The sequence below is a fragment of the Mya arenaria genome, chromosome 12 (genome assembly GCF_026914265.1).
Source record: "Mya arenaria isolate MELC-2E11 chromosome 12, ASM2691426v1".
Taxonomy (NCBI): domain Eukaryota; kingdom Metazoa; phylum Mollusca; class Bivalvia; order Myida; family Myidae; genus Mya; species Mya arenaria.
This window is the reverse complement of record NC_069133.1, coordinates 48,497,182-48,517,168: the sequence shown is the minus strand read 5'-3', so window position 1 is coordinate 48,517,168 and position 19,987 is coordinate 48,497,182. Positions and strand designations below refer to the sequence as shown.

The 19,987-nt window shown below is 33.9% G+C and overlaps 1 protein-coding gene across 2 annotated transcripts in view; it reads right to left on the bottom strand.

The window, feature by feature from the left end:
• Positions 1-551: 551 nt before the first annotated feature.
• LOC128211946 (uncharacterized) overlaps positions 552-19,987 on the bottom strand; it is a 22,654-nt gene continuing 3,218 nt past the window's right edge. The window contains exons 3-12 of one of the 2 annotated variants that reach the window (XM_052917103.1): positions 19,707-19,968; positions 18,877-19,227; positions 17,944-18,025; positions 14,129-14,214; positions 13,642-13,746; positions 3,282-3,386; positions 2,870-2,971; positions 2,148-2,432; positions 1,697-1,921; positions 552-1,246 (exon numbers count right to left, since the gene is read on the bottom strand). In XM_052917103.1, coding sequence (XP_052773063.1) covers positions 1,719-1,921; positions 2,148-2,432; positions 2,870-2,971; positions 3,282-3,386; positions 13,642-13,746; positions 14,129-14,214; positions 17,944-18,025; positions 18,877-19,227; positions 19,707-19,968 — 1,581 coding nt within the window. In that variant the 3' untranslated portion in view covers positions 552-1,246; positions 1,697-1,718. Of the gene's footprint in view, positions 1,922-2,147; positions 2,433-2,869; positions 2,972-3,281; positions 3,387-13,641; positions 13,747-14,128; positions 14,215-17,943; positions 18,026-18,876; positions 19,228-19,706; positions 19,969-19,987 lie in introns of both variants that reach the window. The other variant, XM_052917102.1, reaches the window with a different exon arrangement.

Here is a 19,987-nt window from a genome sequence, read left to right as displayed (position 1 = left end):
CCCACATGGCGAGAGCAACGTCTATGGAGAGTAACTGCATCCAGATTTGGGGAAATTTGCAAGTTGACAGCTAGGAGGAACATGAACGCATTATGCAAATCTTTCATGACTTCTTAGAATCTTCATAGCAAACCTATAATACATGGCAAGCAGTATGAAGAAACGGCGCGTAAGAAATTTGAAGCTGAAACGGGACTCACAGTGCAGCGTGGTGGACTGTACATATGCCATCAAAAACTGTATTTAGCCTGATGGCGTCATCAGCGACACTGCGATCATAGAATCAAATGTCCATGCAGTTGGAGTGACATGTTTATTAAACCTGGAAAATCATTTCCTTTCTTGGAATATGACTCACAGGGTAACGTCGTATTGAGACAAACCAGCAACTATTACTATCAGATTCAGGGACAGTTGTTTATCAGTAAAAGAAAGTATTGCTACTTCATCGTTTATACATTCAAGGACACCATGATTCAAAAGTGAATGATAATGATTATTGTGAAGGCAGTTTATTACCAAAGTTAATACTGTTCTATGAGAAGTTTTTAAGACCATATATAGTGGATCACTACTGATACACAGACAGGAAAGCTCAGTTTAACTCACTTTATTACATGTATAAAGGCAAGATGTATTAAGTATGCGCATTAAAACGTGACATAATCATGATAGTGTGTGTGTCTGAAATGATGAAATCATCACTTTATATCTGTCTTTATTTTTATTAAGTATCCACTAAGTATTTTACGATTCAGGATATTCCATTCTAGTATATCAAGATCACTTAGACCATAACTTCAATTTATTATCATGCACACCCTTCTTTACTGCTTCTCTCCATTTATTCTTTAATCCTTTGTCTTTCGGAAAATGAAACCCCCCAAACCCATTACAAAGTGGAACACAACAGTAATTCACCATTTCTAAGACTGCAGTGTTAATCAGTTTACTTTGCAATATAAACATTAACTTATTAATTAGATCAGGTCAGATGATTACATACTCTGCATTCTCCCATTGTAATTCAATGTAAACCAGTTGTACACAGAGATAGCGAGCATACAGGTGTATACCTCTTATTTGTTAGGGGCGCTGCAGAGATAACTTTGCTGGATTATCTAGAAACTCTCCCATTGTTTAAATGCCATTGATAATAATTAAACTATAGTGTAAACTAATACTTCGCATGTTATCACATGATAAGACAATCAGCAGATGAAAATCACCCCAAAAAGGACCGCCCCTGAAGCAAACGAAGGATATATTTCATTGACAAATTTTAGCACAATTCAATTATGACGAATTCCTTTTTGTACATAAGAAACAATTGTTGACAACATAATTTTATAACATATGCAGCTTCTTTTACTTATAATCTAAGAAGTGTTTTGGGACATCTCGTATATTTGCTGTACAGCGCAATGGTCGACACTAACATTTTTTTCCAAGGATCCAGAAGTGACACAAAAAAGATATTTTTTTCGATTGTTGATTTGATTTTGTCTGATTGAGCTTTACTTATAGTTTGGGTTTCTAATTTAGTTTCTGCCAAAGCAAAAAGGCACAATTAAAACACCTGACTTGGAGGTTCTTGAGTCCCTCCAAAAGAAAGCTGTGTCCTTGAGATCCTGTGACACAGTTAGTGTCGAACGCTGCGAGGGTAACTTATGCAACTTAAGTTTTCTTGCACAACCTTTGCAAACGTTGAAGTAATGTTACAATTGAGTTTCTGCCGTCCCGCCTCTACTGGCTTTGCTACTAGTACTGGCTATGCTGCTAGTACTGACACCGCTGCTACCAGGTGTATGCACATCTGCTTCAATATCGATAGTGTTGTTCGTCTTAGTATCATTAGGGATAGCGTTTCGGTCAAGCTCGTCCACAGTATCATTCGAGTCAGCGTGTTGGTCACGCTCCTCTGTAGTATAATTCGAGACAGCGTTTAGTTCCATGTTTCACAATAATTTATCAATAAACTTTAGTATTTAAAAATACTTGTATATTTCTTATGCAGATGAACTTATCTGAAAAGACGATATCGAAATTTAACAGAAACTTTCTGGAAGAATTTGATACAAAACAAATAATATACTGAAACGCAAGATAATACAATGCTGATCTGAAAAGTTAATAAAAACACCTACCGAATAGCTCCTGAATTTTTTCAGAGCCCCAGTTAAAGTCAACGCCTGACCGAATAATTGCTTCCTTTAAATCATTTAGTGATGCATAAGATCTGGAGTTGCGCAATTCTATCAGCATACGATGAACAACATCAATATGACCAGTTTTATGGTTGTCATATTCAATTTGGTGTATTCTGGTGTGGTTGAGCCCCAGATCTGAACCCAAACCTTTCCAGTTTTCTCCAATTAACGACGCAACGTACCATAGTTCTCGGTCACTTGGTATTTTTCTTTTCCAAGGAACTAAAATATGAATCGTGGTACTTTCAAAAAACAATTAATAAATTGTTTTATTTCAAGACAATCGTTTGTACTACGTATGTCAATCTATAAACAAACACAATGTTGAAACATTCAGTACATGGAAATGCATTATATATAAGGCATATTAAATGGTTATAAAATAAAAACAATAATGCCTAATAAACTGAACGTTGAAATGTGCATGACAATAAAAACATACGCAAAATGCCCAAAGATAAATAATTTAACGAAGTACTATCAAATCTGTCAAAACCCAATTTTGTTTTACTGTCGTTATAAATAAATCGAACTTTACAGTATGTCTTTACTATTTTGAATGACAAATTTCTTTCCGTTTTTTCGGTTTCTTCGTTTAGAACTTTTAAACACATAAAAAAAATATTTGAAAAAAAAAATTAAAAAAAAATTGCAGTTACCGCCCGTGCCTCCTTGTTTGACATGTAAAAGAAGACCTTGGTCTTCTTCCTCCAGCTCTTGCTGTGACTCGCCGCTGTGTGTACTTTCAGCCTTACCTGCTTCTGCAGAACAAGAAACAAATATGACTTATTTGACAATCTCGTTGAATGCACTTCCATTAAACAAAACTATACACACACTTAAGGGTCGTCATATTCTTTAAAAATATATTACATAAATCATAGCAAGTTAAGATAGCATATCGGCTCAGTGGTTCAGGAAATATTTCTAGCTAATCAAGGGTTTACAAAAAAAGTTGCTTTTAAAGTTTTACGAGGGTTGTGCAGAAAGTTTGCGGAGTTTTAAAATAGAAATAAAGTCCCTGTTGAAAACGTTTATAAATTGGTTCAATTTTTATTTATAAGAACTTACTACAACAAGAAGAGTTTTGGCAGAGTGCTTTTTCCACCGCTAATCTGGCTGCTTCCTTCCAGTCTTTTTCGTGGCATTCCTTCAAAATCATTTTTTTGTGACAACCTAAAAGTAATTATATAATATAAACCAACTGTTTACATAGTACCAAGGGTATTTAGCGGGATAAAGAGAACAATGGCCAGTCAACGAATTAGTTACCACACCCGATAGATAACACTAAGGTAAGGAAAGTGAAATTAAAATCATTAATTTACAAAATGCTGCTTTATGTTTTTTAAAAAAATGCAATCATTTGGATATTAATTTGGTAAATTCACATATACAGTCAAAACTCCCAATGTCGAAGTCTTTGTGACCTCGAAAAATACTTCGAGATAACGAACATTTCATATAACCGAAATAAATAAAGTGTATGATTAAATCGAAGAAAATTGATATATTTAGTACATCTTGATTACAGAGTTATACATAGCGGGCTTCGATTGTATTTTAAGACAATCGCGACAAAAAAAACAGTGTTCTTTCTGAGATATGATTTAAGTTTGATAGTTTAAAGATGCACTCTTACTCCACAATTAATAATATTGTTTTAATATTCCAAAAAGGAATAATAAATGTCGAAAACAATGGTAATAATGAAGGATACAGAGTTAATTTGAAAGAAATGAGCATAAAACATGGTATTTCTACCTTATAAGACTGTTGTAGACCACAGTAAACCTTTTAGCGTCCACCAATCATTAATATTTTTGCGCTTTCTGCTATTAAATACAAGGCTACAATATTGTTATCAGTAATTATAACATACCGAACGGCGCAGGAATGATATAACCCCATGAAATAATTGTCCTATATAACTAGTGTAATAACTATGCAAATTAGGTAACCGCATCACAGAAAAATGTATTCATACGCGCTGTCAAAAAATGTAAACAAAAATTAGAAACGATGTTTCAAACGAAATCATGTCGGTGTCAATTAACTCATCTCAACGATGAAACGAATGGTGAAGAAGGCTGGCCTTAATACAAACAAACACCTCTCTGACCACAGCCAGAAAATACCTTGTCCAGAAATTGAATGACAGCAATGTTCCTGTGAACCAGATTATGCAAACATCGGTACACAAGAACATTGCATCTTTAAACACCTATAGCCTAATTTAATCCAAATTAACACAAGGAAATGTCCAGCATCCTGTACTCCAGTGAAAATAACCCATCTACTTCCACGCAAAATGCTCATAATCGGCAGTTTGCCAGCAATGCACAAGTTCACACACTGTCACAGTCACTGATTCCACATAAAATCCCACTTTTTCTGGTGGATTTTACAACATGTATATAGCTCTTATTCACGGAGGTAATGCCCTTCTGCACATCCATTTAAATGACAAAAATCCATGCTGTAATGCACCAGTCAATTGTAACCACGCCCCCCCCCCCCCTCCAGGTCAGGGGGTATACCGGGGATAGCCGGGAAAATGGGCCGTGTTTTTACATTTCAGGTGGTCCCGCAGTGCCGGGTGAATGCGGTGTTTTTGTCTTCGCGCCAAATATAGCGGGGAATGGGCCTAACCTAAGGCCTCTTGGGTGCGGGGGCATTTTGCGGGGATTTTACCATCAGTTCATCCCAGCAGGGCGGGGATTTTAGCCGGGGTTGGCTGGACCCAAAGTAAAAGTCCCCGCTATTCTCCGGACCTGGGTGGGCCGTGGTTACAATTGACTGGTGCATAATCGACTAGCTGCAAAGCGAATTCGCACTATTGAAAGCGACTGTGACGCTGACTTACGTTCTTTTTAAACTTCAACCGCCAAATGACATGTACACACTCGCGAGATTACTTCACGCAGTTATGACATTACTCTTGTTATTGATTTCCTTGATTTAAATGGATTGAAATAATAAAAAAAAATATTGTTTTAAAGTGGAACCTTTGAAAATCGGTTGATAATTGAGGCATCATTTATGTGTGTTATTGTTAATAAAATGATTTGATGTCGCGCTATTCTCTTTCCTGCGGATGAATCATCCTAATAACACACAATTTAAATTCTTCGCACTATGACAAGAGAAGTGTATTGAAGAAACTTTGGCCTGGATTTCGACCGTAAATGAGTTATGTTATAAATAAAATCTCAAATTCGTGTTTATTTTGTATCAAATTTATTAAACTCGTCATTTAAAACGATAAAAACTCGACAGAGCCGCGTTTTTATTGTGTGTTTTTTTTGTCAAATGAACATGTTTAATAAATTCGATACAAAATAAACACTCATTTGAGATCCTCTATGTAATATTTTCCATAAGTGCATTATTTAGTAAGTATTTAAAGGATTACCACTCTAGGTATCACTCAAAAATAATGTTTGTTATACATGTGTATGTATTGATTTTGAGTAAGAGTTTCACTTTAAAAGTATAACTTTATTTTCGAAATACTTACGAAGAAATAAGTTTTATGTTAAGTTTCTGACTTATGCCATTTCAAGCAGAATTTCACCTATTTGCGCATTTAGTTCGGCTTTTGAATGCAATGATATGACGGAGTAATCTTTAAGCTGGTAAAAATGATACTAAATTAATAAATAGCATTTCATTAAGAGAAAGATAATGCTTAGACTCAATAACTCCGGTAATACTAGGTATTCCATTATCGGTAACAATACAATAAATAGTATACATTTTATTTTTTATAAATTTTGCCAACAAAAAGGACATTGTGCATGCAGATATGGATTTCAAAATGCATAATGATGAATATTTAAATATAATACTAATGCAAACATACTGAATATGTATGAATTCGTTTATTTTGTTTAATCGCTGACTCAACAGGTGATTGTCACATAGCCTGTATACTAAAATATGATCCTTCACCCTTTGATATTGTTTACAAAGTAAAAATATGACAATTCCTTATAAATCTAAGAGCTTTACTTGAAAAAAATATAATTATATATATTATAGATAAATCTAATATGTACAGAAATAACCTTAACCACCATTGCCCTAAAATGTCAAATATTTCAATAAATGATTTACAAACGTTATACATTTTTACACTGCCAGAAAGATGATAGACTCAGCTACAAGAAAAACACACTTCTTGTGAAAGTTCCTACTACAATTATTACATACTCAGACGAAATGCCCAGACTCAACACTGAAAATGCAAATTACAAAACAATGAAGAGGCTCGAAAATTTTGAACAATTCCTCACTTAAACCCGTTAAATACAGACTGACATGCAAATTTAGCGCATGCATTACAAAAAGTAACCTAAAATATCATCCCTTCCAATATTATATCGATGATTTAGACGCGTCTCTATCCGAATCGAACGATTTTTGTAACAGTATATCTACTTTCACTTTCAATACCCATGTAGCAATTTTGACCTTGACCGCGCACTGGTTATGTCTTGAATGTAAAAAGAGAAAACTGTTTTATTGCTGACCAATGTATTCGGATTTTACAACATTAATAAAGTGATAAGATGGCTGTCAAATGTCGGCCAAAAGTAGAAGTAAATTTATCGTAACAAAACAACGTTCCATCAAGGCTATGTGACGATCACCTGTGGTTGACCTATTTGACTTATTTGATAGCTTTACTGCATTTTACTTGAAGGAGGGATAATTTAATTTGCCGTCGAGAACAGTGTACTGAAATTATATAATTTAGCGATAAATCTAGATTGTAATAAGTTAGTTCGTCTTGTGTTAGTATTCTTACATTTATTCAACACATATGTTGTAAAATGTTAAGAAGTGTTTTCTAAATAAAAACATATATACTAGTTGTGGACATTCCTGGCGAGAAATTTGGCAGATCATGCGTCATGATCATCTTTCTCGTATTTAAACCCGCCACGCGCATACTTTGCGATAGATAGATAGATAGATAGATAGATAGATAGATAGATAGATAGATAGATAGATAGATAGATAGATAGATAGATAGATAGATAGATAGATAGATAGATAGATAGATAGATAGATAGATAGATAGATAGATAGATAGATAGATAGATAGATAGATAGATAGATAGATAGATAGATAGATAGATAGATAGATAGATAGATAGATAGATAGATAGATAGATAGATAGATAGATAGATAGATAGATAGATAGATAGATAGATAGATAGATAGATAGATAGATAGATAGATAGATAGATAGATAGATAGATAGATAGATAGATAGATAGATAGATAGATAGATAGATAGATAGATAGATAGATAGATAGATAGATAGATAGATAGATAGATAGATAGATAGATAGATAGATAGATAGATAGATAGATAGATAGATAGATAGATAGATAGATAGATAGATAGATAGATAGATAGATAGATAGATAGATAGATAGATAGATAGATAGATAGATAGATAGATAGATAGATAGATAGATAGATAGATAGATAGATAGATAGATAGATAGATAGATAGATAGATAGATAGATAGATAGATAGATAGATAGATAGATAGATAGATAGATAGATAGATAGATAGATAGATAGATAGATAGATAGATAGATAGATAGATAGATAGATAGATAGATAGATAGATAGATAGATAGATAGATAGATAGATAGATAGATAGATAGATAGATAGATAGATAGATAGATAGATAGATAGATAGATAGATAGATAGATAGATAGATAGATAGATAGATAGATAGATAGATAGATAGATAGATAGATAGATAGATAGATAGATAGATAGATAGATAGATAGATAGATAGATAGATAGATAGATAGATAGATAGATAGATAGATAGATAGATAGATAGATAGATAGATAGATAGATAGATAGATAGATAGATAGATAGATAGATAGATAGATAGATAGATAGATAGATAGATAGATAGATAGATAGATAGATAGATAGATAGATAGATAGATAGATAGATAGATAGATAGATAGATAGATAGATAGATAGATAGATAGATAGATAGATAGATAGATAGATAGATAGATAGATAGATAGATAGATAGATAGATAGATAGATAGATAGATAGATAGATAGATAGATAGATAGATAGATAGATAGATAGATAGATAGATAGATAGATAGATAGATAGATAGATAGATAGATAGATAGATAGATAGATAGATAGATAGATAGATAGATAGATAGATAGATAGATAGATAGATAGATAGATAGATAGATAGATAGATAGATAGATAGATAGATAGATAGATAGATAGATAGATAGATAGATAGATAGATAGATTTATTCGTGCATATATATGTCATAGTAACAAACCAAATATCTCATAAAGTTATAACACAGACTGATTAACAAAGTATTAGTGATGATATCTATACTAAAGCACAACATCATTAGAATGCTTTGGATACATACGTGCGTTTATAAAGATTTAATTCAATGTGACAAATATAAAACACAGGATAACCCATTAAAGTTATTTAACTTATTTTCAATGGGGTCCTTATGACAAATATAATTATTTGCCAAGATCTCAGTTGTAAGCTGTTTAAATTAGGTTTTCTTATACAAAAATAACATGCATGTACTCTTGACCAGTTAAAGAATGATTAAATGTTTGATATCGAACGTTTACAGTTATAATGCAACCGACTGTTAAAACCATATGACACTTTAGCATAATATGACAAAAATCTTTGGACTGATATGCAAGATTAAATGAATAACAATTAATAAAAAAGGAAATCTTCCACATTTCATACCAACAATGAGATGTGATTTCACTTCTTTTTTAAAAGTATTCTTATTTTTCAAATCTTTTAACTTTATTGGAAGACTGTTCCAGTCCTGGATTGCTTGATAAAAGAAAGTATTTAATATAAAACTGTCAGCCTGTGGCACTTTAAAATTTCCAGCACTATGTCTACTGTTGTAAGAATGTGTGGATGAGACTAAAGTAAAATGTTCATGTAAGTATGATGGGCATTTGCTATTAAAGATTTTATGTACATGGTTTAGTCGTAGTTGCTTTATCCTATTTTCTATATTAAGCCATCCAATATCACTGAAAGCCGAGACTTTCAGGGAAGTTCTACAATCATAGCCATACATAAATCTGACAACTTTGTTCTGAGTGACCTGTAATCTGTTCTTGAATTGTTTAGATATACCACTGTACCAAGATGTCGATGCATAGTCAAAATGACATTGTATTAAGGAGTTACATAACAATCTTCTTAGATTCATATCTAAAAAACGATTTTGTCTATATAAATTTTTTAGCCTAGAATTAACTTTACTGACAATATTGTTAATAGATGCAGCACTGAGATCATTGTCCAGTATACTTCCAAGATATTTAACAGATTGTTTAGGTTTTATGATATGGCCATTGCAGTTTACATTAAAGCTATCAACTTTTGTTAGTTTTCTTTTAGACCCAAATAAAATACATTCTGTTTTTCCAAGATGCAAAGACAGTTTGTTGTCAACTAACCACTTACTACAGTTTTCAAGTTCCTTGCCGAGTACATTACTAATAACAGACGGATCTTTGTGTGAGAAAAGGATAGCACTATCATCTGCATATAATATTAATTTACATTTTTCGCTTATGCTTATACTCATATCATTAGCATAGCATAAAAACAGCAACGGACCAAGTATGCTTCCTTGAGGAACGCCACAAGAGATGTTCATGAATTCAGACGTTGTATTATTTACATTGACAACTTGTTTACGTCCAGATAAATATGATTGAAACCACTCAATTGAATCCACACCAATTTCTTTTAACTTCTGACATAGAATTTTGTGATCTACGGTATCAAACGCCTTTTGAAGATCCAGCATAACCATTCCTGTATATAGACCTTTGGAATTTTGTTCTTTAATATGGTCGGTCAAATGAATTAGGCAGGAGTCAGTTGAATAGTTACATCTAAAACCACTCTGAAGTTCGTATAATAATCCATGATTAACAAGAAAAGATTCTAGTTGGTTGTATACAACTCTTTCTAAGATTTTTTAAACTATACATAGTATGCTTACAGGTGGATAGTTTGAAACATCAGATCTGTTGTTTTTCTTAAACAATGGTTTAACTTTAGCATTTTTGAGTTCAGATGGTACAATGTTACTTGTGATAGAGCTGTTTATCAGAAATGTTACAGGTATCTTTAAAAATGGTGCAGCATCTTTTAAAAATCTTGCAGGAATGTTATCTAACCCTGTGCTTTTTGAACAATTTAGTTTACATAGTTCCTTGTAAATGTATTCTTCATTAACAGTGTGAAGTTTAAATTTAACAGAGTCAGGATTTCTATCTTTATAAAATCGTTTAAAACAGTCAGACTCATAGTTAAACAAATTGAAGGGCAAAGGTAGTTTTTTTACTAAAGTTGAGGCTACAGTAGTAAAAAAAAGTATTAAAGTGATTTGCAATCTTACATGGTTCAAAACAATTTTCATCATCAATGTTCAAAACAATATTTGGAGAAGATTTACTTTTACTACTATATCCAAGATTTTTTAAATCTGACCACAGCTTTTTTGGATCATTTTTATTTTCTTCCAGCTTGTTCGACATATATTCTGATTTGGCCTTAATTACTTCTTTCTGAACAAGGTTTCTGTAAAAACGATATTTATCTAACATCTCCTTCTGTTTGTATTTTTTGAATTTGAAATAAAAAGCATCTCTTTGACTGATCGAGTTCCAGAATGTTAGAATCTAACCATGGTTCACTTCTTTGTTTTAGTCTGACTTCCTTAACAGGAGCAACAGTGTTCAAAACTGACAGAAATGTTTCTTTAAAAGACAGCCATGAATCTTCTACAGTTTTTGCAATAAACATGTTTGACCAATCGCAAAGTTTAAGTTTGTGAATAAAATTATCTACATTGTAATGTTTCAAAGATCTTATAACAACATTCTTATGCATATTATACGTCCCTTTCTGTGTTTTACGCGTACAAAATACAGGCAAATGATCACTGAGACCTATCGGAAGAGTACCAGACTGAACAATCTTGTTTTGATGGCTACATAAAATGTGATCTAACACAGAAGAGGAGGACTCTGAGATTCTGGTAGGGTCATTTATGATCTGTTTTAGATTAAAGATATTAAGAACTTGTTCAAACCTTTTAAAAAGAGCTGATTTCTTTGCAAACAAACAAATGTTAAAATCACCAAGGATGTACCATTCTGTGTCAGATCTCACCATAGATAAAACATTTTCAAAAATATCAACAAAATCTGTTTGTTTAGGTGGTCTATAACATGACCCTATTAAAATAGGTTTGGTTTTTGGTAATAAAATATCAGCCCACACTGCTTCAAGATTGTCCTTTTCTAGGTCCCGTCTTTCGGTGAACGCCAGATCTTCATTAACGTATAAGCATACTCCACCACCTTGTCTGTTCCGGTCCTTTCTGATCACATTGTATCCTTGAATTTGTATTTCCGAGTCCATAACTGAATTGTCCAGCCAGGTCTCTGAAAACGCTATGGCTGCAAATCTATATTTTGACATTAAATGTCTCACTTCGGGCAACTTTGGTAATAGAGATCGTATGTTGAAATGAATAAAATGAAGTCCTTTAAGTTCAAAGCAGTTAAAATTACTACAAGATTCAGCAAAACTATTGTCATGTAAATCTGGCAGAATTCTATCATGAATATCGTTTAAATCATCACAAAGATAAAAAGGTAATAATTTAAAAGTACATATCCGACAAGTGAAATAGAAAGATCCATTACATTTGCATACGTTTGAGTAAAAAGAATCACTTATATAACCTGAGCATCTTATATGTGTCCGGATTTCACAAAAATCACAGTTGACAGCTTTACTACGGGCAGTTACACCTTTTCCACAAACTGAACAAGGAAATTTAGGTTGTCTCCCTTTTTTCATATTTTAAAATCCCGAATTATCAGCATACTTGTCCTGTTCAATAGGTCCAGGGTGACGGTGCACGTCACCACTTAGTAGAAGGAACACGAAAAATATATATCTTGGATTAACCTTGGCATAATACTTCTGAAGGTTTTTAATAGTTCTCATGGAGGATACAAAATGGCTGGGTGCCACTTCAACCACTGGGGGCGAAAGGTACAAAATAATTTCAAACGTGGAAATACTTTTTTTTTGTACAGTCGAAACAGTTGACAAGTGTTTTTTCGCCTGGAGAATATTTATGTTTTGTTTTAGGCTGGTTGGTATCGTTGTATTCCACTGCTTTTAAATATATTTGAAGAAGTATACAGGCGACTAATATTCCACGAAAAGCCACCATCTTGAACGACTAGACTGTTAGCTCCAGTATTAAAACGAAATTAAATGTCTCACCAGTACGTCCAGAAGAAAAAGTGACTCTCCACATATGTTGAAAAAATAATTAACTCTTCCTTTTTACTAAGCTTGTAAGTCCCTCTTCGGTAATTTCTACGCCGGGATCCAAACACTATCAAGCGTTTACGTTATATCTCCTGTGGAATTGTTGTTCGATTTTGTTGAATTTGTCATAAACGGTATGGTTGTTGGCAAAATGATTGTTCACTGTTGATTTCCCATCTTTTAAGTTAAAGTTCCGTCTTTTTCCTCTTTGTAACTCGATTTTTTGCGCCGACGACAAATCAAATTTGAAGTTTTCCAAAGTTCACACAAACCATTTTGATGAAAATTGTACCATAAGACGTGAATTTTAATTTGACATCGTTTGATAATATTTTTTTGAATATTGCTTAAGAAATAATGTTAAAATAATTTATTTTTGTTAAAATATATAAGAGCGTCATTTTTTTACAACTTGTTATGATGACGTCATTTCCGCTCTATAAAAAGTCATTCTCCAAAATGAAATGTACACGATAAACTATTTAATTGTAAGATGACATGAAATATTATCCTAATGACTAAGAATGGGTGAATTGAGCGTAGCAAATGAGCTCTTTTTCAAATATTACTTAAGTTCATCTAACTGACTTAGAATGCAACCTCATTGGCTGGTACATTGTCAACGCGAAATCTGACACAGAGAGTGTGTATTAGATGAGTAACTGTAGGCGGACTTTTAAAACACGCGAGAAAGTTGATATTCTCAATGAATAAGGCTAGTACTTAATGACTGCCTATCTGCAATGATATTTTCTGAAATGTACGTTTTTTTCCTTTTAGAGCAAAGCTCACGTGTGCCGAAAACTGCGAAAAAGATACACAGTACAGCTAAAAATGTCCTGTTTAGGATATTTAATTGGTATATATAATTAAAGAAATATGACAGATACCCTTACCACATTATGTAAAATTATGAAGCATATACACTCAAATTTTAAAAAACGAATACATTCACCCGGAGTAAGTTGTATTCACTTACAAATCGTTATCAGTATCCATGCACTAAGGCCTACTACTATGAGTCCAACTGCTCCAAGTACTGTCTGCTTATAGTTTGTCTTCCTCGAACTCACGACAACTTTCTCTGAAGTATAAGGGAAAAAGCAAATGCCATTTAAATAAATCTAAAATACATTAATACACATATTCACATTTTAATTACTTCAGAACAAATGCATCTCCATGCTAGCAACTCAAAGGAACTTGTTTTTTGTGATATGTTGTTGTTGTTGTTGTTGTTGTTGTTTTTGTATAAAAGTCGTTGAAGTAGAATTTGAATACGTCATATTCTATAGTCGTTTAAGGCGTACGTTTTTTTGCGGTAGAATGCTTCGATCAGATGGATTCCAGCCATCATTGATCTTATTTCTTGCGTAAGTTTGAATCACACGTTTTCTAGTATATGTTTTAATTTGAAAAAAACACACCATTAAAATCGAATATCAAAATTATCCAAAACAACATACCTTTTTCAGTTGTAGAAGCGATTGTTACCTGACTGTATTTTTTATCTTTTGTTGAAGGAGCTGTCGTTGGCGGCCTCCTTTTAGTTCTAGAATAAAATTCGAGCTGATAGAACTACTTTAATCAGTGAAGTGTATCATACATCAAGGATGGTTAATGTTTATCAGATATCATGAACTGAAATAAATGGAAAATAGTTGTGTGTGTTTTTTCACAAAGATATCCCGAACATGATAATATTATATGCATTATTCAACATGTATAACTATTTAGAACAATTTGTGAATTTTTTGAAACATTTGCACTACAAAAGTATTTCAAGTAAGTTTGGTGAGAAGATAGAGGAACAAACGATAAAATCAACAAAATTGACTCTATACGACGAAATGTTTCATACAATAATTAAAACGAAATCAACAAACGTTTACTGACTCGACAAAAGTACCATTTATACGAGAACACCAGTAAGCGTGTACTGACGAGACAATAGTACCATTTATACGAGAACACCAGTAAGCGTGTACTGACGAGACAAAAGTACCATTTATACGAGAACACCAGTAAGCGTGTACTGACGAGACAATTGTATCAAATAAACGAGGAAATCTAAAAGCATTTACTGACTAGACAAACGTACCATACATATGAGTAAGTCAACTATCGTTTGCTTACTATATAAAAGAATCATTCATACGACTAAACCAACAAACGTTAACTGACTAAACAAATGTATCGAGCATACGAGAAGATAAACACACGATTAACAAGACAAAAATATCAATCATTCGACGAAAAAAACAACAGCAAGCGCTTACTAACAAGAAAAAAGTATCGAATATTAGATGAAAAAAAAAACAAGTGTTTACTGACTAGTCAAAAGTATAATATATTCGCGGAAATAAACACACATTTTACTTACTAAACAACTGTATCATGTATACGAGGATATTTACACTCATTTTCTGATAAGACAAAAGTATCAAACATTCGAGGAAATAAACAAGCGATTACTGACAAAACAAAAGTATTAAACATACCAGGAAATAAACAAGCGATTAATGACAAGACAAATGCATCAAACATCCAAGGTAAGAAACACACATTTTCATACCAGATAACTGTATCACACATACAAGTAAATTAACACTCTTTTACTGCTTAGACAAATGTATCAAACATTCGAAGAAATATAATCACATTTACTAGACAACTGTATCATAAGCACAAGAATATCAACAAACATTTACAAACAAGACAGACAAAAGTATCATACAAACGAGAAAACCAACAAGCGTTTACTGACTAGACAAAAGTACCAATCATTCGATGTTAAAAGAACAGGCGTTTACTGACAAGACTATAAGTATCTTTCATGGTCGAGAGTGTAAGATAGGTTAATCCCGACCAGAGCTTAGGATGTTTTGCGCAAACGAGGTTTACCGAGTTTCCGCAAAACATCCTGTGCGAGGGTTGGGATGATGCGGCTATGGAAGATGCTTTTTCTCCACCCTCAGTTAAACAAATTTAAGTAAAATGTATTTTACTGACACTATTTTTGTGCGTGGTGAAACTAAATGCGTATTGGTAAAAATGCGTTTACTAACTAGTCAAAAATATCAAACATTCGATGAAAAAAACAAGCGTTTACCGACTATTCAAAAGCATCAAACATACGAGGAAATCAACAAGCGATTACTGAGTAGACAAAAATATCAAACATACGCGGAAATCAACAAGCGTTTACTGAGTAGACAAAAATATCAAACATACGCGGAAATCAACAAGCGTTTACTGAGTAGACAAAAATATCAAACATTCGAGGAAATCAACAAGCGTTTACTGAGTAGACAAAAATATCAAACATTCGAGGAAATCAACAAGCGTTTACTGAGTAGACAAAAATATCAAACATACGCGGAAATCAACAAGCGTTTACTGAGAAGACAAAAATATCAAACATTCGAGAAAATCAACAAGCGTTTACTGAGTAGACAAAAATATCAAACATTCGAGAAAATCAACAAGCGTTTACTGAGTAGACAAAAATATCAAACATTCGAGAAAATCAACAAGCGTTTACTGAGTAGACAAAAATATCAAACATTCGAGAAAATCAACAAGCGTTTACTGAGTAGACAAAAATATCAAACATACGCGGAAATCAACAAGCGTCTACTTACAAGACAAAAGTATCGAACATTCGAGGAAATAGACAAGCGTTTACTGACTAGACAAAAGGATCGAACATTCGAGGAAATCATGAAGCGGGTACTGACAAGACAAAAGTATCGAACATTCAAGGAAATAAACACACATTTACTTACTAGACAACTGTATCGTACACAACAGGAAATCAAGACACTTTTACTGACTAAACAAAAGTATCATACATCAGAGGAAATAAACGAGCGTTTACTAACTCGACAATAGTATCAAATATTCGAGGAAATAAACACACGTTTTCTTACTAGAAACCTGTATCATACATACGAGGAAATTTACACTCTTACTGCTCAGACAAAAGTATTAAACATTCAGAAGAAGTACACTAGCACTCACTGCCTAGACAACTGCATCATGTTAGCACTTCTTTTTGATGGCTCAAAGTCATACTAGTTTCGATCAAATGTCATCTTATGAAAATTATTTCGCTTATAATAGTCTTACACGGAAAAGATCAAGCCCCGTGTTTTTGCAGTGAACAGGATCGTTTAGACAATTGTTCAACAAAGAGTAACCTTATGGTAATTGTGTGAAATGATATTGTTTTCAGAAAATTGGATTCATAGAGAAGCTCGACCCTTTCCCCTTATAATAGCCATATTTCTTGCATACCGGACGTGTGTTTCCGGTCATGCGACCGGTGCTGGAAAAACTTATCTTACACCCCCATGTAAGATGAGTCACGCGCAACAACGCGCCATTTCTTATTTCTTTTATTGTATGGTTTATGAAAAGTATATTATGCAATTTCAATAAAGCGGAATCAAAAATATAAGTATACAATACTTTTAATTAAAATTGTGAATAAATAATCGTAAAAGCGCGATTTTTAAAGGAACTATTTGACGTCGAAAGTGGTTTAAAATTATTGCGCTTTATGACGTAAGTACACAACGTCGCACGCGCTTTTTGGTGAAATGTACAAAAGTGCGTCTTCTACGTCAATTTTGCCACAAATTCATAATTTTAGGTAAGCAAGAAAAAATATCAATCATGTCTTTCCGGTCCGGATCGAAAAATCCGACCCTCGGGCACGCTGCGTGGCCGGTAACTCGGCAAGCCTCGTTACCGGCTTCCGCACGTGCCCTCGGGTCGGATTTTTCTATCCGTACCGGAAACACATGATAGATACTTATATTGTTATTGAACATGTTCGTTTCAGAAATATTGTTAAAGGATAACCGTAATTATTATTTCTCTCCAATAAACTTACCATTCTTACCATTTAATGATATTTGATTCAGAGGGCAAGATATTTAAAATTTTCTTAATAGTCGTAGAGTTGAAATAGGTCCCGTGTTATTGCGGCCGTGTATTTTGGGGTTTGGTGGACAGATTCATTATAGCAATTGTTATAAAGGGTTTGAATTCTGACTATTGACTTCAGAGATGATGATTTTAAAAGGTTCCTATGAGTTTTAAATGAACATATTTTGTTTTGGCAATGTGGGTTGAGGCTCCCATAAGGATTATTCATGACAAGGTTCGTAAAAGAGACCAAACGGTCTTAGAAGAGATGTATTTTCAAGCAATTATTCACAGACATACAAGGGGCACAGGTGAGCTTATGGTTGGACATAGAAGACATACTTACGTGGCGCTTGCTCCCTCAACACATATATCTGAATCGTCTGTCCTGTGGTAACCGTCTGGACAATTGCTGATGCAGGTGTAATCTAAGAGAAATCAAAAACTACTTGATTGAACTAGAAGATCAAAACTTTTACCTATTAGCTTGAAACATGACACACACAGTCACCAAATCAACAAACAGTGATATCATATATATATTGAGAAATTGTTTATATAAAACACACACATTTATTTATTTGAAACGGGTCTTGCGCCGTTTGCATACTCGGCGGACCCGATCTAACACCAGAACGGAACCGGTCTGGGCTCCCCCAGATGCCCGCAAGATCATTTTCTTGCATACCGGACGTGTGTTTCCGGTCATGTGACCAGTGCTGGAAAAACCCATCTTTCATACACCATGTAAGATGAGTCACGCGTAATAACGCGCCACTTCTTATTTCATTTATTGTATGGTTTACGTCATTTTTTCCAGAAATTGATAAATTCAGATATGCAAGAAAAATTATCAATCATGTTTTTCCGGTCCGGTTCGAAAAATCCGACCCTCGGGCACGCTGCGTGGCCGGTAACTCGGCAAGCCTCGTAACCGGCTTACGCACGTGCCCTCGGGTCGGATTTTTCTATCCGTACCGGAAACACATGATAGATACTTATAATCATGCTTGACAAATATTATTTTTTGCTTAATTGTGATTTTACTGAATGTCTTCCTGTACCGAAAAACTACCCGACAATTGAATTTATACCTCAAATTAAGCAACATGATTTAGATGCATTGCATACTAGATGATCGTCGTACTTCCAAAGTGCTTAAAACTTATAAATAAATGAGTTTGCTTATCTATGTAATATACAATATTCAATCACTATTCGTATATTTCTCTTTCTGTATTTCATAAAACAAAATACAAATTTCAATAAACACACTTACTTAAAGCCAGCTCCTGTTTAGACGGACATTTCTTTGACATACAATTTTCATCAGTGTAGAAGCACATTGAGTCGATGTTTTCATTCTCAGGGGCGAACCCACTCCTCGCATCGCACCTGCAGTAGCCATCACTCTCCGTTCGCTTAATCCACGACTCACCACAGTCAATTTTGTTGTCCTCCGGAATGCACTTGTTAAACTTTTCTTGAAAGCACCTGCTATATGACGAGGACAATCTGCCATCTTGGCTGTTGTAGAAATATTTGTTTGAGCAAGGTATACAATTAATCTTTGCCGCGTTTGGAGGTAGTTTTTCTCCATTGGCGTATAGAGTAATACTTGGTTCCTCGCCTGAAACAAATACATTCGATGAAATTTGGAATACATTTCTTAAATGTTGCGTTGATTATCTAAACACCTCACTAAAGTATCACCTTATATAGATAATAAAACATCCATGTTTGATATTAAACCCGTAGCACAAGGTTATATTGTGGAACGGCAACAGCTTAAATGTAAAAACTACTGAAGTATAGAAGGCAAGAACTACCGGATCCATGGGGTAAACCCGGCGCGCGCCCCCTCTTAAATATCTGCACGTTTACTTTTTATTTCGATATAGGAGAAAAAAAGTAATGCACTATTTCGGATAGGAAATTGTTTACATTTTCTTGCCCCCCCCCCCCCCCACCTTCCAGCACTTATAATCAAATAAATTTTAGTTCTGAGGGCGCAGTCATAAGGCTTTTAATTATCCCACCCTCTCTAACGCCCAATCCTGGACTTTCCCCTGCCATGGTGTTATGTATAAGGGTTTTTTCTTATTCAACCTCTCTTGCAGGGCTTTTCCAGCGCACATTCTTCCAAGTAGTTGATATTGCCGGTATGTAGTTCAAAGTCCGCGTAGTCAGCCGCGCAGTGATACGTGAGGCCCTCAGGACAAGCCTTTCTCTGGGCCGAACACTGCCAGTCACATGCGGTATTGTCCCCATCACAGTTGAAGACCCAGCCTTTCTCCTTCCAATTTGAACATATTGGGATACACTTAGTGTCCACAGGTCGAAATACTCTATCTCCACCGACCTCGAGAAACTGAAAGAAATTTGTTAAC